This window comes from Staurois parvus, unplaced genomic scaffold, assembly GCF_062004578.1.
Source record: "Staurois parvus isolate SC_StPar_1 unplaced genomic scaffold, SC_StPar_1.0 ptg000056l, whole genome shotgun sequence".
Taxonomy (NCBI): Eukaryota; Metazoa; Chordata; class Amphibia; order Anura; family Ranidae; genus Staurois; species Staurois parvus.
The window spans coordinates 8,789,622-8,812,585 of record NW_028317852.1 but is presented as its reverse complement, the minus strand read 5'-3'; the positions used below and the strand labels follow the sequence as shown (position 1 = coordinate 8,812,585).

General features: G+C 38.7%; 1 protein-coding gene across 1 annotated transcript in view; it reads right to left on the bottom strand.

The window, feature by feature from the left end:
• Nucleotides 1-229: 229 nt before the first annotated feature.
• Nucleotides 230-22,964, bottom strand: part of CTTNBP2NL (CTTNBP2 N-terminal like) — a 133,255-nt gene continuing 110,520 nt past the window's right edge. Inside the window, exons 4-5 of the mRNA XM_089668319.1 lie at nt 15,067-15,174; nt 230-13,112 (exon numbers count right to left, since the gene is read on the bottom strand). Of these exons, the coding sequence (XP_089524445.1) occupies nt 11,658-13,112; nt 15,067-15,174 (1,563 nt within the window). The 3' untranslated portion in view covers nt 230-11,657. The remainder of the gene's footprint in view (nt 13,113-15,066; nt 15,175-22,964) is intronic.

Below are 22,964 nucleotides of genomic sequence, written 5' to 3'. Positions count from 1 at the left end.
AAACCGAATGAGTTGTTTTTAAAAAGGAATTTGTTCATATATAGTTAAATTTTTTTGCCCCCCTCTATTCAGCTGAAAGGAAGAGAAGGAGTTACAGAGACAAATAAAGACTAGCATAGGTGTGGATGTCTAAAGGTAGGACCTCACTAACCAGCTCTTTTGCTTAATACAGAATGTCATGATGTAGGTTAGCATTACAGTTTGCAAAATAAGGGCAACATACTCAAAATGGAAGGAAAAGAAAACTTTATTGAGTAAAGTTTGATGTATTGCTAAGAACAATTTGCATCTTTATAAATGTTATATGTACATCTTGGCCATTACAAAAGGCACTTAACATAATTCATCTCAATATAAATGCACAAAAGCCAACACATCAGAGTCATTTTATGGTTACACTTCCATCTCACGGCAAATAAGCAATTTTCAAAACATGGAGATAAAACACAGCACATTTACAGGCCTCAAAGGGGGGTAGGTTTGAAGAACTTATACTACACATTTCTCTGAAAATTACCCTGTATTTTGTCATAGGCTGTTGTGGATGACTAGGACTCACAGGTACGTTTCTTAAAAGAACAATGTTGCAGGAAAGAGTGATGTTGTCCAGAGCAACCGCTCTAATTTTCCAACCAGCATTAAAATAATGGCAGTGGAATTTAAGAGGATCTGAAAAGGCATTATTGGCAATAAATTTCCACCACTAACTCGGCGAATACTGCAGCAGACAGATGTGCTGACATGTCATGAGAGAAGTATGGAGACTGCCACTGATGAACTCCATCTGAAAATGCTAGTTGCCTGGCTGTAAGGCTTCTTGCTCAATTACTTTCTTAGTAACTGAATGGCAACAAGTGGCTGGCTAAGTATGAAAATCAGATAAACGTGACCATTTCTCTCATTAAAGGTTGCCTTAGGGTAATCAGTCCCCCCCAAATTAAAATTTGCAGTGGTGAAGCATATGATGGTATATCTACATTTGACTTTAAAAAGACACTGTCACTTTGCCCTGAATGGAGCACATGGGGAGTAGGTGGCTTCCTCCAATGTGACGGTCAGGTCTAGGGTGCAAACACTAGGCCCAAGAACTATCACATGTTGAATGGGTTGATGTCACCACTCTCTAGTATCTGACATCAGCTGACACTGTGTATTCTGGTGGCACCTTTGATGGAGGAAGGGGAGAGTGCTAAAGAGGTAATTAGTGGGTTGGGGGAGCATCCTTCTATAGATGTTTTCACTTCCTCCTAAATGGGAAAAGTGACAGTGTCTAATTAAAAGATACAACTCTGTGCTTACTTTGGGCAATATGGAGGAGTCCTGTTTAATCTGCTTTAAATTTTAATTTGAGCAGACTAATCATCATGGACATTAGTGACACTGTTGGAAATATAAGAGTAAGAATGCTATGGATCACGAGGTATACACATTCCATAGAACAGTAGTCCCATCCAGACCTGCAAATAAATGAGCATGTAGTATGAAAGTGCCATGGTAGTATGACTTTGCCATTGTAAGATTTTGGCATAGTAAATGTGTTTTAGATTTCTATATGTGAAAACTGTGCATGACCAAAGATTCTTTAAATATTTCTAGTTACATTTATTTGTATAAAACATAAATATACAAGAAACAGTCTGTTATATGTACACAATGATTTTACCATTTAAAAGTATATTGAATGTTAAAAGTTCCTGTATTAGTTTTTAGTGTGCAATACTCTCCTTCTGTTGGCCGGTCTTAACTGAATAAAACATTTCCTCAAAATCTTTGGGATATTTTTTTTTTTTTTGGGGGGAAAGGGACCTCCAATGTTTTGTAAAATCTATTAAAAGCACAAAGCTAAGCTACAGCCATCACAGCTAGGAATGCCCTGAATAGTGATAACTGCTAGAAACCCTAATTTTATTACTCGTATCTGGTATCAAACAGTAGCAAAGAGTCTTGGGGTACTTGACCATCAGTATTTTCTGTGTTTATTTGGTGTGTATTTGTGCCCCTACGCGGGAAAAATAAACTTTAGCTCCCAGAATGGAAATTTAACCTCTTCAAAATAACATTTTACACCCAAATTTGCATATTTGTATGCATATGCACATACACATGTAAAAATACTGACTGGCAGCTCTGCAATTTCTGTATTTTTTTTTCCTCTATATGCAGCACATTTGTGTGTACAGACACATTTAAAACAAGGGGCTGCATTTAGATCAGTAAAAAGAAATGCCTTTATGCCTAAAAATGCTGAGCTTTTAGGCAGCAGTGCGCAAGAGGTCTTAATGGAGTAAAAACATTTAAATATATATGTATGTGGTGATATTATTTATATATATATATATATATATAAATAATGACGCTTGATTTTTTAAAAACAACAAAAAACTACGATGATACTCAAAGTCCTGAAACCCAGATTTCACCTTTCATCAGTTTAGAGCAGCCAATGAAAGATAACAATCAACTATATGATATGGATATCTGCACTTTGCTCCTTGCATTATGAAATGAGTTTGGAGGGTGTTCTAACCAACATACATTTACGATGATCCAGTTTACAGTTCAGCACAATGCCATCAAAGGAAGCAGCTCTATTCTGATTACATGGCACATCCATTCATATTGTCAGATCGTGCAATTTCAGCCACTTGTAACCAGTTTCAGATCACAAAAGTGACCAAACAGATTACGGCAGCCTGCCACTGCTCCAAAATGTATAGCTTGCATTGATCTGTATATTTATTAAAAACTATACTTTGTTCTCAAAGTTTTAACAGTCTTCATAAGAAAAACGTGTGCCTTTAATGTTGAGGATCTTACATGAACCAAGTGCTTTTTTTCCCTACTCTGTTCTCAAGACTTGCAATATGCATGGATAAAAAAAAAAAAAAAAAAGCAGGAAGGTGTAATGTGCACTCACCAGACAAGAGGCATGAAAGGTGTTGCTGCAATGTCAGTGCCAATATCAGTAAAGGCTTTTATAGAAGAGAGAGAACTTGTGCTTGGAATTTTCAAAAGTGTGTTCATGCAAAAGGACACTGCAGTAACAATTCCCTAAATAGTCCATGTAAACTATTCTGGTTTGAGGAAGGAGGAAGGTACCTGCTGTTTGTAGCTTTAATTGCCTACACAGATCCCACTGCTATGAAGTTCCTCCCCATCAACTCCCCTAACCATGCTGGTCAATGCATCAGTAAACTTTCCATTGAAGTTACGAACTGACAGCCAAAGTCAGTAGAAAAGTAAAGAGTGGAGGAACAATTTCATGCTGGCAGATATTTACAGCAAAAGATGTCATTGCACATGTAAGGTGCCCTGATCACCTTTCAGGCAAAATTAACATTCTGCTGGGGAGCTCTACCTTAAAAAAAAAAAAAAAAAGTTATTTTGGTCACAGATCCATTTCAAGAAAGCAGTAATGTCAGAGTTGTGACAATACACTTTGGATGCTACAGCTGTAAAACTGTTATCTTAGTCTAATATTATAAAGAGTATGCTATAAATTTTGACTGTGGTGATAAATCAACCCCAATTTGAGGTGCGCCAAACAGACATATGGTGTGAGCTGTACAAGCCTCCTTATAAAACACAAAATCAACAATTTCATTGAATACAGAACTATTATTTTAATATTCAGTGCTGAATACAAAGTCATATCTTGGCATCATGAAATAAAAAAATAAATATTGTTAGTGTCCCTTTATTAAATTTTAAGCCATAGCAATCTTGCATATTACACGGACAACTCCTATGTGTTACAGTACAATCTGTTAATTTTGCTGTATCGACAATAAAAACAAAAAATACATCCCATTAACTACATTAGTATACTCCTACACTATGAATTTAGTGATTCCTATAGGAAAATGACCATGTATTTACAGAAATATAACAGTGAAAATGGCATTTACATCCAATATTTCAAAAATACTTAAACACTCAATACATTTTATATTCTGCATAATAAGAAATTATGAAGATTCAGTGCATACGCTAACAAATTTACTGTAAAATGATCCTATTTTTATACTTATAATATTATAATATATATACATACACATTTTTATACAAAATTTGGTTTTGTACTGCAGACAAAAGAGGCCAGACCTCAATCAATGGCATCAATAAAGAAAAAAAAAAACAGTCCCAGTAAATACACTTTACACTGCAAAACATGTTTGATCGAGCTAGAATTAACTAAAAACAAAAAAACAAAAGACAAAACAAAAAAAACCCCACTCGTGTTAAGCAAATAGATGATACTGTGCTCCTGTACAATTGCACGCAAATCGGCTTCAGAAGTTTGCCCCTTTCAAATTTAAAAAATCCATTAAATTATTATTATGTTACCTACCACTGGGTCACTAAAAGCTGAAAACTTGCTAATCTCTTTTACTGGATACGTTTGTAATACACAAGTACTAATGAAACAGCATGCATACCTTAATAAAACTGAGCATGCAAAACTGGGCTGTTTTTTTGTTTATAAAAATTACAAATCTTTTTAAGCTACATTTAGAAAAACAAATTTTCAAACAGGAATATTTACATAATCTTTTTATCTTGATAGTCAACTCACTAAAAAAAACCATGATATGACAACATCTAGAGTAGCCACAAATGGCATTAAGTTAACACCCACCTCCCAGTCACCTGTGATTCTCTGTGTCAGTGAGCGACGTCTGCAGATGAGAGGGAGTGCTCAACAACAGCTGGGAAATCCGGGAGCCAAGACATCATGCATAGGCTCCCATGTCCCAGCTGTTGTCAGTGCTCTCTGCTCTCCTACAGCCGCTGCTCATGGACACAGGGGAGATAAAGCTCCATGACCAAAACAGAACTGACTAAACTTGTGAAAGCATGTACATTTGTTATACACATTAGGCAGGATAGGTGGCAGGAGGAAGTGGGAACATTTATAAGCATAGTTAGTATTGGGCTGAAATTCCATTTTAAAGGAACAACTCTACATTTCCCTAGTTCTCATCAGGCCAGAGGGGGATACTGGTACTTTAGGCAGAGTAGAGGTAAGTCACCACTAGCTACTGCCAATGCAGCTATTCATCAATCAAAACATTTTTAAAAGTATGGATAAAGTAGATTAGTGTAATTGCAATGACGAAGACAGTTCTCTAAACCTACTGTTCTAAATCAGTACAGATTTCTCATGTCTACTGTACTTCCTCTTAAAAAGTCAAACCGCAAAATCACAGCAACCAATCAAAATGAATTGATAAAAATCTGAGCTTTTTAGTATGAAATCCAAATCTGTTTGCTGTAGGTTTCTATGCCAATGCTCCTTGCACTACCTAAATGAATAAGTCCTATTTTAACCAGTGCTAATACAACAATTTACACAATTCCCTTTTTGGCTTTCACTAGCAGTGATTTTGACTCTCTCCAGATTACAGCTATAGAGGGCTCATCGGAATGCTAAAGTTGCTGTAAGATCCTTCTAAAATACCCAAACTCAAAATACAACTACATTTTTAAGGCAATTAAAACAAGCTCTTCTTGGCAAATTTTGACTAAGGATGACACTTTCTAACATTTGAACATTCCTATATTATACAATGTATTGATAGGTTTGACAGCAAAGGTTATGGAATGCTAAATTTTGCTTTTAGCTTTGCTTAACCCCTAGACGCCGAGCGCACACAAATATGCGACCTCTCGGCGTCTGGGCCTTGACGCCAAGCAGCCGCATATTTGCGTACCATTTGAAAATACATATGTGCTGAACGCATGCCCTGCACATATGTCCGTGACTCACGGAAAGGTCCCGATCTCCCCTTGCGATCAGGACCTTTTCAGATCATATGATCGCCGTGGCAGCGATTCGTGACCCTACAACCCCGCCTCCTGGCTTCTGAAACCTCTTAATGGGCTGGGAGGCTCCGGCGCAAAGGGGTTAAAGGCTAAAATATAACTTTATTTCAGAGACCTCTTTCTTTTAATTTGTACTTCAGGCAAGGTAAAAAACTATTTCCTTAATGTAGCCCTACCTGATCTCTATTCATTTTTAATTGGCTTTTAGAAATAAAAATATGAAAGAAAAAATTGAAGATTGGCAGGGAATTGTCTACGTCTGTGCCAAACAGGGAACAACTGGTCCCATGATACTTTGCCAGGTCACCATGCTTATATTCAAGAGGCATGACTGTAGGTGTTTTGGAGGTTACATTGCAGCACAGCATGTCCCTCTCCCATGCAGCAGTGTACGAATTTATATATGTCAAAGAAGGTGGGCATGGATTGACAGGCAGATGTTATTTACTGTGCTGCAACTCTATCCTTATAATGCAAGGCACCCACAATGTTAGCTGGTGGGTTTTCCTGTGTCAGTGTATAAATAATAAAACCAAAGGATTATCAGAGCCAGGTAACTGGCAGTTCCTTATGTAGGAAGAGTCAGCAATATCTTAAATATTACAACTTCAACATCAAGCTTTTATATATTTAAAGAAAAAAAAGCATGACATTTACTTTACAAACAGGCCGCTATATTGAGCTATATGTGTGGGATAACATAAGCATCTTTTATGGAATATTGCCTCACTAAAAACACAGACTCCTCTTTCCTATGCAAGGAAATGCACAAGTAATTTAAAAACCAAGTATTCCACAATGTGGCAGCCTATAACCTTTTAATTCCACTACCATTTTACACTCAGTAATTTTCACCCTATAGGTGAAATAAAACAGGGTTTTAACAATGAATCTGAAATTCATCAGTTCAAATAACCCAAGATGGCTTTCATTTGTCAGTTTCTTTAACCACTTGCCCTCCATGAGCCCCCTTCCTGACCAGGCATTTTTGCGATAAGGCGCTGTGTTACTTTAACTGATAATTGCGCGGTCATGCAATGCTGCACCCAAATGAAAATTATGTCTTTTTTTCCCCACAAATAGAGCTTTCTTTTGTTGTTTTTTTTGCGCTCTAAACAAAAACAAAACAAAAAAGACCTACAATTTAAAAAAATATATATATATTTTTGACTTTTTGCTATAAAACATCCAGCGAAAAAATAAAAAAAATTTAAGTTCTTCATACATTTAGGCCAAAATGTATTCTGCTACATGTTTCTAAGAAAATATCCAATAAGTGTATATTAATTGGTTTATGTGAAAGTTATAGCATCCACAAATGGTGATATATATACACTGAAATTTAAATTTTTTTTATACTACTAATGGCGGTGATCAGTGACTTATAGCGGGACTGCGACAGGCATTTTGACACTGGGTGGGAACAGACTACCTCTGACATCTCCAGTGACACTAATATAGTGATCAGTGCTAATAAAAAAGCACTGACACTGTACTAATGACACTGAGCAGGAAGGGGCTAACATCTGGGGCGATCAAAGGGTCAACAGTGTGCTGTGTGTGTTTTACTATGTGTGCTGTGTTGTGTTTTACTTGGGAGACATGCTGTGCACAGAGATATAAAGCAGCATGTCCATGCTGACAGGAGATCTGTGTTGTTTACACAAACATCTCTCCCCTCTCAGCCCTGCCGACAATCACCAAGGGGCCCGGTGATTGATATATCCAGCAGCCAATAGCGGCATGGGTAGGTCTGCACGCGACCCCTACTCGGAAATGCTAAATCACGTGTTTTACATGACTTTGCACAGTGGAGCCGCCCTGTAGCAGTATATCTGCTTTAACTGGCTAAACTTTCAAAAAAAGTAAATGCTGCATAGTGAGCAGCATACATAACTACAAAACATGGGAATGATTAGCTGAGAACTTCTGGTTCCTGGGCTGCTGAGCTTAAAATATTATTTCAGTCTCCAAATTAGAGCTCAGTGGGTGTGAAAAACATGTGTTTCATTACCTTTAAAACTTACACAAAAACCAAATTATGAGAAATCCGAATTAGTGCCACAATGTTAATATCTCGCACATAATTAATACTATAAACTCCCCCCCCCCCAAAAAAAAATAATACATGTGTAGGATGAGCTTTCAGGTACTATTAAATGCATTGATGGCAAATCTTAAGACCAGATTTTCAAAATCTTTACTGCATTAATCACTCATTAAATATCCCCATCATTTTAAGGCACTTGGAGGTATCAACTATAACACTGTGCAGTTAATTAGTAATTTTAGTGCCATTCCTTGCAGTGCAACAATAGGGGTAAGTCAATTACTGCAGATTGGAGAAATATTAGTGCAATTACGCATGCTATGCACATTCATTCCCTGCTTGGGAGCTGCTGCTGATCAGTAACTTTAAAAACTAAATTAGCTTGAGGTTTGTACCCAAAAAGCTTTTTTTTTTTTCCTTTTAAGACTTACAGCTGTCTGTTGGGCTTAGGGAGTTATTATTGTAAGTGCTACTAAATATGACAATTGGATAAATTTCCTGTGACCACACATGAAAAACAAAAAATTAACGCAACGGTTATCACTGAAAGCAGGTTAGTTCATAATTTATTTGAAGAAAAAAAAATACAGTATAGCAGTTAGTATAGGTGAAGACACACCATTATATGTAGCCTTCTTTGCTTAGTGTACCATCTTTAGGCTCCTCGCATGGCAAGTCGCACCCATGTTTTTTTTATTCATGTGGGACTGCACTACTTTGGTCTGACTTTCATGTGCCTTGAGTGTCAGACTGCAATGTAAACCCTCAAAAGTTGCACCTGAATGTTATCCATGTGACAGTTGTGCAACAGTTGCCCATTGTCATTGGTCAAAGCCAAAAGTTGAATCCAAGTTTTACCAATCCAAAGTTGCACTCGCACTAGTGTGAATGAAGCCTAAAAACAAAACAAAATTATACTGCAAAACAGACAAGCTGTATACTGAATATAATACTGCAAACTATGCCTTGTACACAGCACACGCATTGCGCAGTCAGTGGACCTTAATGCTCTCATCTGCAGCTCAGAAATTATTACATCATTCTCTCCCTATCCCCACCCTATAACTGACAGTAAAAGGAGAAGCAGCAGACTGATTCGCCTATCTCTCTGTCACTACTCTTCCAGTCAGTAGTATGCTGATAGGAGGTGAGAGCAACTTGCGCTGCTTCACCTTCCCTTAGTCTGGGATCAACTGTGCAGTGTGCGGCAAGAGACCAATACCAGGTAAAAATCCTGGTACTTACACTGTCTGCATTTAAAAAATACATTTAGGGAGGTGTTAATTAATACAGAGCTGTATTAATGTGTCTTTTATGTCTGAAGTTCTGCTCTAAAATCTTGAAGCACAAGAATTAGGCTCTGAAAAAAGTGTTACATGCAGACCGGTTCTTTTGTCATGTATTATCTTACTTAATCCTGTAACCTTCATTCATTATTGATATTTTGTAATACTGTAGACCATATTCATTTTCAAATCTATATCTAAATTGCAAGATGCAATAATGGCAGCTAACCGTTTAAACAGCGTTCTACTTTAAAAGAAAACTGCAGTCTCAGACTGTTTTGTGAGTGAATACAGACAAGTCCTTCTTGTCATTTCTCAGTCACGCTACAAGCAATTGCATGGTGCTGGTTTGGAAATTGTGTACATTATTTTAGTGCTCATCTTAATGGAGCATTAATATATTGGAAAAGATAAACTACAGGTTTTGTGAGGAGAAATCTAGAGATATAACTTGATCTAAAGTACACTATATTGCCAAACGTATTGGGACACCCCTCCAAATCATTGGATTCAGGTGTTTCAACCACCTTCATGGGTCACCTCGATGTATAAAATCTATGAACATTTCTGAAAGAACGGGTCGCTCTCAGGAGCTCAGTGAATTCAAGCATGGTACAGTGATAGGTTGTGCAAGTCCATTCATGAAATTTGCTTGCTACTAAATATTCCACGGTTAACTGTTAGTGGTGCTATAGCAAAGTGGAAGCAACTTGGAGCAACAGCAACTCAGCCACAAAAAATGACAGAGCGGGGTCAGCGCACGCTGAAGTGCACAGAAGTCTCCAACTGTCTGCAAAGTCAATAGATAAAGACCTTCAAACTTTGTGTGGCCTTCAGATTAGCACAACAGTGTGTAGACAGCTTCATGGAATGGGCTTCTATGGCCGAGCAGCTGCATCCAAGCCTTACATCACCAAGTGCAATGCAAAGTGTCAAATGCAGTGGTGTAAAGCACACCACCACTGGACTTTAGAGCAGTGGAGATGTGTTCTCTGGAGTAACGAATCACACTTCTCAGTCTGGCAATCCAATGGATGTGTCTAGGTTTGGCGGTTGCCAGGAGAACGGTACTTGCCTGACTGCATTGTGCCAAGTGTAAAGTTTGGTGGAGGGGGGATAATGGTGTGGGGTTGTTTTTCAGGGGCTGGGCTTGGACCCTTGGTTCCAGTGAAGGGAACTCTTGAGGTGTCAGCATACAAAGACATTTTGTACAATGTAATTCTCCCAACTTTGTGGGAACAGTTTGGGGATGGCCCCTTGCTGATCCAACATGACTGCAGTGAACAAAGCAAGGTCATAAAGACACAGATGAGCGAGTTTGGGGTGGAGGAGCTTGACTGGCCTCAATCCGATAAAACACCTTTGGGATGAATTAGAGCAGAGACAGTGAGCCAGGCCTCCTCATCTGACATCAGTGCCTGACCACACAAATGCGCTTCTGTAAGAATGGTCAGGCATTCCCAAAGACACACTCCTAAACCTTGTGGACAGCCTTCCCAGAAGATCTAAAGCTGTTATAGCTGCAAAGGGTGGGCCAACTCAATATTGAACCCTATGGACTAAGACTGGGATGTCATTAAAGTTCATGTACGTGTAAAGGCAGGCGTCCCAATACTTTTAGCAATATAGTGTATCTTTAGATTGTGTAACTACAGACACTTTGTAATTATGATTAATAGCAACTTGCCTTAATATTTAATTTGCTCTTAAAAAAAAATACTGTAGCTCTGTACAAATGGTATGATGGACACTTTGATTTTATGAATTGGCCTCAAGAAAGAAAGACTTAGTGGTGTTATTGTGCTTGCTTGGCATTAACTTCTCATTTCATTTCTAATATAAAAGAAAGAAGTCTCAGTCTGTGTTGCCATCTTGTGGACACTCTGGTTGAACTCCAATCGATGTAACAGACATTACAGCACATTTTCTGTTACCTTACAGTACTAATCAAAAAGAAGAGGATTACTAAAAAACCAAAGAATTGGATGAAATAAGTCACCCTGTAAAAGATGAAAATGTAAAAAACAAAACAAAACAAAAACCTCATTTAGGGTTATCTACTCAACATAGTCCACATTTTAGTTTCATCAATGAGTACAGAAGTCTGTAATCTTCCAGACATACCAGAAATGATAGTGAGATTCTAGTTACAACATTTAAAAGTTCCTAAAACTCTTATGATACCATCACATTCTCCACTATGCCTTTTTGGACTTTATTATCAAAATAATAAAGGGTAATGTAAAATTGTCTTCATTATCCTATAATTAAGAGTAAAGACTGTTTTAGATTTTTTTCCTTCTGACAGTTTAACAAAGAGGTCGCAAAATGAAATACTTACATAGAGAATAGGAAAAAATATATGCTGCATATAATAGCATTTCCTCTGCTACCTAAATAAATAATACATTTGATCAGCTTGACTGTATATACTACTTAAGCATGGAACTGACATGATTAAGAGTATTTGAAGTTCACAGAATGTTGCAGTATAACTAGCTACCAGATGGCAACATTACTTCAATTTCTTTCCCATTTGTAATAATTCCATTGTTGGAGCAATGATTACTGGACACATCCACTGAAGCTGCGAGGGAGGAGGTTTGGTTGGGTACTTTGGTTGGTGGAATAGGAGATGCTGGGGACTGGGCTAGACCTGGCTTTTTTGGAGGAATAGGTGGAGGATTTCCCCTCTCCACTCTGGAAATGGTAGGCGACTTTATCCCTGGAGATACCGGACTGAGAGGACCAGAAACTTTCAGAGGGTTTGGAGAATGGCTACCATCATTCTTCTGATTGGAGGCATTGGCAAGGGTTCTGTAATCTGTGCCAAATGGTGAGCTGTTGGGAGGTGCAGGTTTGCTGGAGGTTTGCTGGCTGGTAAAACGAGACAACACCTGAGTGACGGTATTGCGGGCAAGTTGCTTGGCAGCAGAATTATCTGCCAACGTTGGGGACAAATCTCTAGGAGGACTCTGCAGTCCAGAAACCTGCTGCTCTTGCTCAGATTGAGACTGAAATTTGTGGCGAGCAGCATGAAACCGCTGGTTGATTCCAACTTGATATGACGACTGATAGCCGGGACTACTAGACCCTCCAATGAGACGCCTTGAGAGAACAGGTGAAGAGCAGGGGGAAGATGTTAAGGAGGAGGCTGCTGTACTGCTAGGGGAGGAGGAAGCTCCACTAGAAGGAGCATGTCCTAACATATGTAAAGGAGATTCTACTCTGACAGGTGAACTTCCGTTTTCAGAAAAATTATCATGACTTGCCACTTTCTCTTTCAGGCTATCCCCTACATTCAACTTTAAACTATGTTCACTGTTTTGGCCTGTTGTGTTAGAATGTCCATTTAATTTTGAATATGGCTGAGGAATTTTACTAGGTGTTGACAGAGAAATATTGGCTTTCGCTGGACCATCAGGAACACTTTTTTCTTGTGCTACACTCCCTGTCTGGCAAGATACTGATGTGAGCTGTAGCTTTTCTGTTGATACACCAATAGACATCAACTCAGTATCCTGGACAACAGATTCTTTGACTTCACCATTAGCCTTCAGGCTTTTTAAGGCTTTCTTCAACAACTCAAGCTCTTCTTTCAGGGCCTTGGTGCGATTTTCTTCTCGATTCAGCTTGGCTTTGAGCTGTTCCCTTTCAATGTCAAACTCTGAAAGTTGTTTTTCCACCTGAGCTTCCATCTGTAAGCTACGCTTCTTTTCTTGGGCTAATTCTTCTTCAAGTTGACTAACCTTACTCCTCGCTTTTTCCAGTTTCAAGTTAACATCTTCAACCCTCTGTCCCTCCTCCACAGCTCTGTTGTTGGCCTTTGTACATTCTTTCATTAAAACTGAAGACAGTTTCTTGTGTCGAGCTTTCTCTTCCTCCAACTGAGCAGAAAGCTTCTTTTGTTCTTTTTCAAGTTTTTTAACTTGTGATTTTTCAAATTCCAGCTGTAAATCATAAAATCATAAACAAAAGAGAAATAAAAAATTGTTTAGTTTATAGAATTAATGTTCCTGAAGAAGTACACATACATCATGGTTAGCAAAAAGACTGGAGAGGTGAACATTTAAAATAAAACCTTTTTTTTATGAAAAAAAAATAAACATCATAGCTGTGCATTATTGTAGCTATACTCAACAAATGAACTCCACAGTCTTCATTCACTTTGCAAACTGCATGCTGGAGCTGACATATAAATACTAGATGGAACTGCTGCTCACTCTGCCTACTAGACCTAAACATGTAAGACAGACATAGATTAATGGTTGGGGAAGACAGGCATTGCTGACACTATACACTGCATGACCGTATTACAAAATTTTTTCAGTAACACAGAGAAGAGAAGCAGTCGTGCACCGAAATGAAAATTCTGGTGCCGAAACCGAAAATTCAAAATGCAATTGGCCGAAAACCAAAACCGAAATGCGCAGTTTTTAAAAATGAATATATATTTTTGGGAAAAAAATACACTGATTAAAAAAAACAAACAAAAAACCACAATATATACCTAAATTGTTTTGTAAAATATGAGTAAATAGATACCCAACATGTCACGCTTTAAAATTGTGCACGCTCGTGGAATGGCGTGAAACTGCGGTACTTAAATATCTCCATTAGTGATGCTTTAAATTTTCTACAGGTTAGTAGTGTAAAGTTAAAGAGGAGGTCTAGTGCAAGAATTATTGCTCTTGCTCTGACGTTCACGTATGTGGTTTGAACACTGTTTATATATGTAAGCATGGCCTACGTATGCATTCACCGCTACATGCAAGTATGGGGGGGACGGGGGCACTTTAAACTTTTTTTTGTTTTACTTAATGGGGTTTTTTTTTGCACTGTCCTTTTAAAAAGATTTTGAATCACTTTTATTTTTATCACAAGGATTGCATCCAATAATGCACGCAGAAATAATGAGTGACAGGTCCTCTTTATGGAGAGATGTGGGGTAAATAAGACCCCACATCTCTCCTCTGCAATGTAAAGCATTGGATCAAAAAAAGCACTGATCTAGTGCGTTAAAAAAAAAAATTGACCGGAACTGGAAGCAACATCGCTCCGGTCCTCCAAGGGCATACAGATGAGTGGAGGCCATCTTTCCTTCACTAATCTCTATGCCAAGCGCTGGGATTGTTCAATGGTTTCTCAGGTAAAGCTGAAAACTACTGAGCGGCGGCCGTTGGTAGTAGCGGCGGCAAGGTTTTTTCTGCACCTGTATCGGTGCTTTTTTTCATATCAGCCGACAGCCGAAAGAGGTGTTTTCGGCCGCAACGTTTTGGCCACCGAAATTTCGGTGCATCCCTACTTATAAGTTTAACATTCTCAAAGTGAAAGCCACCTGAAATAGACAGGGTTTGCTTTTAAAAGGGGTGTTTAATCCACTGCATAAACAATGAAGATGCAGAGTGTATCTGAGGTGCAACAGAGCAATGGGAACCCTGAGGACTGCTGTCCATTTTTATCTGGGCATTCAGTGACCCCCAACATGAGTGAGGGTTCTTGCAAGCTCCCTTGACCAACATACAAAATTATGTGATCTCACATTGCCCTGCAAAACTGACTACATACTGAACCATTCTGGTATGTTAAAAAAACAATACTGGAATATTTAGATATAATTATTAAATATATTAGGGAATATTAGATATAACTTCGATACTTTATGATACAGTAATATATGATTAGAGGTGCAGTGCCCTTCAATAAGAATGCTACCCCAAGTAATGCAAGTGTGTTTCAAAAAAACGTTGGGTGCGTTGAAATACATTTTTTTTTTCCAATTTAACACAAAGCATAGCCTTAATGAGCTCTCAAACATAAAACCTAAGAGCAGATGCATCCTGACACTTGTACATAATGCAACTCATCGATTTTATAAATAAGATTTTACAAAGGCATTCTCACCTGTTGTGCCAACCTCTCCCGCTCTTTCTCTAGCATGTATGTGACATCATCCCCATCAGCTGCATCTTGAGCATGTCGTCTCCTTTCTTCTTCCAAGTCCAGGATGACCTAGACAACAACAGAAAGATGATATAGGAATGTGTGCAGCTCACTAAACTAGATAGGTGAATCAGCATTTTATGTAATGCATACACAACGCTCCTAATTCCCCCACCCAACAACTTACTTTAAGATTTTTGTTGGTGTTCATTGAAGAACACAGGATTGCAAAATGGTCAAGGCATGGAGGGTTATACTTCCAAATTTGGACATTGGCAAAAACACAAACTGTTAGGACAGCACCTGTATAGCCCCACCTCCAACTGTCATGCTCCAGGTTTGTAAGCAAGAAATACATTGAGAGAAAAACACAGAGAAGGGAATATAACCACTTGATCTCCGGAAGATAGAACCCCCTTCATGACCAAGCCTTTTTGTGATACGACTCTGCGTTACTTTAACTGACAATTGAGCGGTCATGCAATGCTGTACACAATTGAAATTTATGCAATTTTGTTTTCCACTAAATAGAGCTCTCTTTCAGAGGTATTTGATCACCTCTGCATTTTTTTTGCACTATAAATAAAAACACTGACAAAAAAAAAAAATGATATACACTGCTCAAAAAAAATTAAAGGAACACTTTGAAAACACATCAGATCTCAATGGGGAAAATATCATGCTGGATATCTATACTGATATGGACTGGGTAATGTGTTAGGAATGTATGCATGCCCCATCGTTTGAATTCAGTCCTCTGTAGGTTGATAATTTTCATTTCCATCAAAAACACTCCAAAATTCAAAGTGGAAAAATGATGCAGCAGGCTAGTCCATTTTGCTGAAACTTCATTGCAGCAACTCAAAATGGTACTCAGTAGTTTGCATGGCGCCCACGTGCTTGTATACATGCCTGACAACATTGGGGCATTCTCCTAATGAAACGACGGATGGTGTCCTGGAGTATTTCCTCTCAGATCTGGACCAGGACATCATTGAGCATCTGGACAGCCTGAGGTACAACCTGACGGCATCGGATGGACCAAAACATGATATCCCAGGAGGTGTTCTATTGGATTTAGGTCAGCCAAGCATGGGGGCCATTGAATGATATAAATTAATTCATCCTCCATGAACTACCTGCATACTCTTGCCACATGAGGCCGGTCATTGTCGTGCACCAGGAGGAACCCAGGACCCACTGCACCAGCGCAGGGTTGGACAATGGGTCCAAGGATTACATCCCGATACCTAATGGAAGTCAGGGTGCCATTGTCTAGCCTGTACAGGTCTGTGCGTCCCTCCATGAATGTGCCTCCCCAGACCATCACTGATCCCACCACCAAAACTGTCATGCTGAATGATGTTACAGGCAGCATAATGTTCTCCACGGCTTCTCCAGACCCTTTCACGTCTGTCGCATGTGCTCAGGGTGAACCTGCTCTCATCTGTGAAAAGCACAGGGCGCCAATGGTGGACCTGCCAATTCTCGTGTTCTATGGCAAATGTCAAACGATCTCTATGGTGTCGGGCAGTGAGCACAGGGTCCAGCAGAGGACGATGGGCCCTCAGGCTACCCTCATGAAGTCGGTTTCTGATTGTTCGATCAGGGATGTTCACACCAGTGGCTTGCTGGAGGTCATTGTGTAGGGCTCTGGCAGTGCTCATCCTGTTCCTCCTTGCACAAAGGGGCAGATACTGGTCCTGCTGATGGGTTAAAGATCTTCTATGGCCCTGTCCAGCTCTCCTAGAGTAACTGACTGTCTCCTGGAAACTCCTCCATGCTCTTGAGACTGTGCTGGGAGACACAGCAAACCTTCTGGCAATGGCCATTGATAATGTGCCATTCTGGAGGAGTTGGACTGCCTGTGCAACTTCTGTAGGGTCCAGGTATCGCCTCATGCTACCAGTAGTGACAATGACCCTAGACAAATGCAAAACTAGTGAAAAACAGTCAGAAAAGATGAGTAGGGAAAAAAATGTCAGTGGCCTCCACCTGTAAAACCATTCCTGTTTTGAGGGTTGTGTCATTGTTGCCCATCTAGTTCAGCTGAAACTGATTAACAACCCCCTCTGCTACTACCAGATCAATATCCCAGGAGTTTAATTGACTATGCTATACTTAATTAAAAAGAATTAAAAAGTGTTCCTTTAATTTTTATGAGCAGTGTATATATATATATATATATATATATATATATATATATATATAAATAACTTTCTGCTATAAAACATATCCAAGAAAAAAAAGAAAAAAAAAATCTAAATTTGTTGATACATTTAGACCAAAATGTATTCTGTTACATATTTTTGGTAAAAAAACAAAAAACACAAAAACAATAAGCTTATATTGATTGGTTTGCACAAATTGTTATAGCGTCTACAAATGGAGGTATATATACTAGAATTTTTTTTTTTTTTAATACTAGTAATGGTGGCAAGACTGACACTGCAGCGGACAGTCTGACACTTTATGGGAACCAGTGACACTAATACAGTGATCAGTGCTAAAAGAGAGAGAGAGAGAGAGAGAGAGAGAGAGAAGAGTGAAGAGTGAAAGCGAGAAAGAGCGAAAGTAGGGGTGAAGCGAACTTGTAATGCCAATTGATAAACAAAAATAACAGAAGGATGAAAAGGAATCCATGATATTTATGATTAAATCAATAAAATCAATAAATCAAATGCGAGAGCTGTGCGTCAATCTCTCTACACACAGAACCCACTAGGCAGTAAAACATAACTTTTATTCATACACAGCTAAAAATAACATACGGTGGCAAAAATTTTAGAATAATGAACCTGCATGTGGATGTAGAGCAGGGGTCTCAAACTGGTGGCCCTCCAGCTGTTGACCACTTCCCTCCAAAGGATTTACCATTTTTTGCGTTCCTTTAACTGACAATTGCGCAGTCATGCAACGCTGCCCTCAAATTAAATTTATATCCGGTTTTTCCCCACAAATAGGGCTTTCTTTTGGTGGTATTTGATCACCTGTGCGGTTTTTATTTTTTGCGCTATGAAAAAAAAAAATAAGACTAACAATTTTGAGAATAAAAAAATATTTTAGATTTTTTGCTCTTAAAAGATGTCCAGTAAAAACTGTAAAAAATGTAGGCCAAAATGTATTCTGCTACGTCTTTACTAAAAAAAAAAATTCCTAATACGTGTACATTAATTGGCTTACATGAAAATTAAAGCGTTTACAAATGGCGGGATACAGGAATTTTTTAATTTTCTTAAATTTTTACTACCGGTAGTAATGGTGGTGATCAGCGACTAGTTGGACTGCTGCAGGCATTCCAACACTGGGCGGGGGGGGGACTGACTTGGTGTCACTGACAACCCCAGTGACATCAATACAGTGATTAGTGCTAATAAAAAGCACTGACACTGCACTAATGGCACCGGGCAGAAAGAGGTTAACATGTGGGGCGATCAAAGGGTTAACCGTGTACAGTTTTACATTGTGTCCTGTGTGTGTGTGCTTCACTGTAAGCACGTGGCCGGGACCCGGTGATTGACTGCTGAGGCCACAAATGTTGGCATGGGTACAGAGCGCGCGCACCCCCTATCCGGAACTGCAAGATCATGTATATGTAATTTTGCGCACTCATGCTGCCCTGTAGCAGTACTTCTGCTATAGGGTGGATGGGAAGCGGTTAAACTATGAAACTACAAGTTCCATCATGCCTCCGCCTTTGGGAGTTATGCTTGTAACTGTCAATCTTGCAATGCCTCATGGGACTTGTAGTTTGGCAACAGCTGGGGAGCCGCCAATTTGACACTCTTGATGTAGAGGGTAAAATAAATTAATAAAACAAATAATCCAGTATTCAAAATGAGTTTTCCATGAAGATAAACATTCCCTTACTTATGCCCAAAAACTGAAAAATAGTCTGGTGTGGGAGGCAGTCATTAGTATGGCCAATCTTACCCCATGTCCCCTTGATATAAAGTACATCAAAAAGTGGACACCCCAACCCCAAAACTCAATATGTTTCACTCATAAAAGGGCTTTGTCATGCGTGAAAAAAGTGTAATTTAACAAACAAAAACAAAAAACAAAATAAAAAAAGAAAAAAAGTGCTCAAACTGCCAAGCAACACGAGCACATGGAAAACTCATTTTGAATACTCCTACCAGAATTTATACCCCAAAAATGTGAACATTTTTGCCAATATACGTTATTTTTAGCTGTGTATGAATAAAAGTTATGTTTTAGGGTCTAGTGGGTTCTGTGCAGAGAGAATAACGCACAGCTCTCACATTGATTTATCGGTTGCGATTCCCACAGGGCAGCCCGTGGTTGATTTGGTTCTGGATAGTGAGGCAAATATATTGGTTTATAGTTATACTTAGCATAATTTAAGAAATGTGATAAAATATGTGCTATACATATTTCTAGGGCTCTACTGCACAAAGGAATCAGGTGTCACAAAGGATGCTGGCTTACAACACAAAGGGTTTGTACTATGGCATAACAAGAAAGTTATTCATTAACCATTAGGGGTGGTACAGGAGAATTAGCAAGCACATAAAGACTCCCTAAAAAAGTATCTAGGGAGATGAAAATTTAAAAAAGTAGAATGGAGGAGTCTTATTTGAAGGGCAAAAAAAGAGATAGTTAAAAAAAAAAAAAAAAGAAGAATAAAAAGACCAGCAATATTATCAGTAGCTATAGAAATGCGTTATCTAGATTATCCCATTGATTTCCTCAAGGTTTTAATGGAACTGGATGTGACGTAAAATTTATAGCAGGAAACTTTCAGGGTGTAAGACACACACTATTTTCAGTGAAAATATGTAGGAGATTCCACTTTTCTGTGCCATGATAAAAAGTACAAAATACCTATGATTGGAAACTTCTTCCGGTAAATGGAAAAAGTTAGGAAATCCCTAAAGAGAGGGCTAGGGCTTGAAAGAACCAAGTATCATAACAATTATTAGAATCCAGAAATGGGAAAGAACTCAACTCAATGGAACAGAGTACAAAAATTCCCAAGCAACTCTGCTAAAAAGACATGGGCTCCATTCACTAAAGCAGATCGCTTGCGGTATTTAGATGTTCGGACAGATTTACCCTAAATATCCCATGTAATCCTTAAATTGTCAATTCATTATGCCTTTTTGTGGTAAATACACTCAAATTGCTTGGAAAAACAGCATAAAGAGGGGTTAAAGTCAATTCACAGAAGGAAATAAATAATTAAATACATGTGGTGTTTAAGAATGTAAAAATATAATAGCCAAATTTGAGTTGTCTCTGCATTTTTAGATCAGTTCTCTCAACAGCAATGCATAGAAACTTAAATATGGAAATCATTGGGGTTGATTTACTTAACCACTTGCCCTCCAGAGGATTTACCCCCTTCCTGACCCGGCCATTTTTTGCGATAAGGCGCTGCATTACTTTAACTGACAGTTGCGTGGTGATGCAACGCTGCCCTCAAATTAAATTTATGTTCTTTTTTTCCCACAAATAGGGCTTTCTTTTGGTGGTATTTGATCGCCTGTGCAGTTTTTATTTTTTGCACTATAAACACAAAAAGACCGACGATTTTGAAAAAACACAAAACAAAAAAAAATATATATATGACTTTTTGCTATAAAATATATCCAGTAAATAAATAAAAAATCAAAATGTCGGCATAAATTTAGGCCAAAATGTAATTTGCTATATACCTTTACTAAAAAAAAAAAAACAAAAAAAAAAAACAAACCAATACGTGTAACGTAATTGGTTTACGTGAAAGTTATAGCATTTACAAATATGTAATATATATACATATGTATATATGTATGTATATATATATATATATACACACACACACACACACACACACACACACACACACACACACACACATATATATATACACACACACATATACACACACACACACACACACTGAAGTTTGTTTATTTTTTTTTATACTAGTGATGGCGGCGATCGGCAACTTATAGCGGGACTGTGGCAGGCATTCTGACACTGGGTGGGAACTGAGCAACTGCCACTTACATCCCCACTGACACCAACACAGTGATCAATGTTAATAAAAAGCACTGACACTGTACTAATGACACTGGGCAGGAAGGGGTTAACATCTGGGGCGATCAAAGGGTTAACTGTGTACTGTTACCATTTTGTCTGTGTGTGCTTTACTGTGTAAGCACGCTGCTTTGTATTGCTCTGCTTTGCAGAGCAGTACAAAGCAGTGTCCTGGTGCTGACAGGGGAGAGATCTGTCTTGTTTACATACAGACCTCTCCTCTGTCAGTTACTCAGTGATCGCCGGGTGCCAGTGGGGAATCTCCGGCCGGGACCCGGTGATCGACAGTTGTAGCCCCCTGCCCCTCTGTAGCAGTACTTCTGTTATAGGGCAGTCTGGGAGCGGTTAAAGTATAACTAAAGGATTTTTTTTTGTTTTAGATGGAATGGAACACCTGTCAGTTTTTATTGTTGTCTGTGCCCTCATTAGGGAGATTCACCCTCTCTATTTGTCCTGTGTACCATTATCATTTAAAGTGAAAGTAAAAGAAAATCTTAAATTATAAACAGTAATGGGAAAATTTCCAATGGGGACACTGGTTCTGGTGAACTGGAGGTCCCAAGGAATTATTTTAAATTTGTAGGGATTTCTGTTCACTTCCCCTTTTTGTAAATCTCCCCAATGGGACAACGATGCCAAAAAATTACTCTATACAAAATGAAAAAAAAAAAACAAAAAAACTAAATAACCACTTCATTTTACAAAGGATACCCAATCACATGCAAGGAAAAAAAACAATATTTGTGCTTGCACATGATTGGATTAATACAAAAGTTACTTAATGGAAGTCAGCAGAGCTCCCCCTCATTTATTAAGCTCTGGAGCAACTTCACTTGCAAAGTGCTCAGTCTATGTGCTTTTAGTAAATCCACCTCTTTTCATCATTTCATGCAGTAAGATCTATTTTCTCTAGTCATTTTGCCAGATTTTCTGAGACTATTTTGTGAATATACAAGCAAAGACATAATTTGCTGTAAAAAAAAAAACTCCCTATCCGTAAGGGGGTAATTCTTCTCAGCGACCACAAGCGTGAGGAACATTGTTCCCACTGCCCATCACACTAATGTATCATGAGTTGTAGATATAGTATTTTTAGCAGGGGTTTCTGGAAACTGGAAAGTTATTTCAAGAGATCCTCCCTGTTTAAAAGTGTAACTAAAAAGGCAAAAAACATTTGTTTTGGATAGAGTAATGGAAAAAGTTAAAACCCGACTCAGTTTTTTTTTTGTGTCCCATTGGAGAGACTTTCCTTCAGTTCCTGTCTCACTGCCAAAACAAGAAGTGAGAGGAAATCCCTGCAATTTAAAAAAGGAATCCCTTGGGGTCCTCCAGGTAATCAGAACTAGTGCCCCGATTGGATAATTTCTCCTCTACTACTTTTCTGGGGACAACTAAAAATATGGGGATGTTCTTTTAATTTCACTTTCAATGATCAGGGTAAACAGTACAAAGAAAGGGTGAATCTCCCTAATGGGAGCACAGACCACAATACAAACTTAACCTCTTCACTCCGCCCGCACACAAATGTGCGGCCTCCCGGCGTCTGGGCCTAGACGCCGAGCGGACACACATTTGTGTGCAATTAAGAAAAACATATGTGCTGAGAGCGCACGCCCTCAGCACACATGTTCGGTACTCACGGAAAGGTCCCGATCTCTTTCGATTGGGACCTTTCCAGCTCATGTGACCGCTGTGACAGCGAATCACAGCGGTCACATGACCCTAAAACCCGCCCCGCCTTCTGAAACCCTTAAAGGGCTGGAGACGCCAGCGCCAAGAGGTTAAAAAGGTATCCTAGTATCTCTCCACCC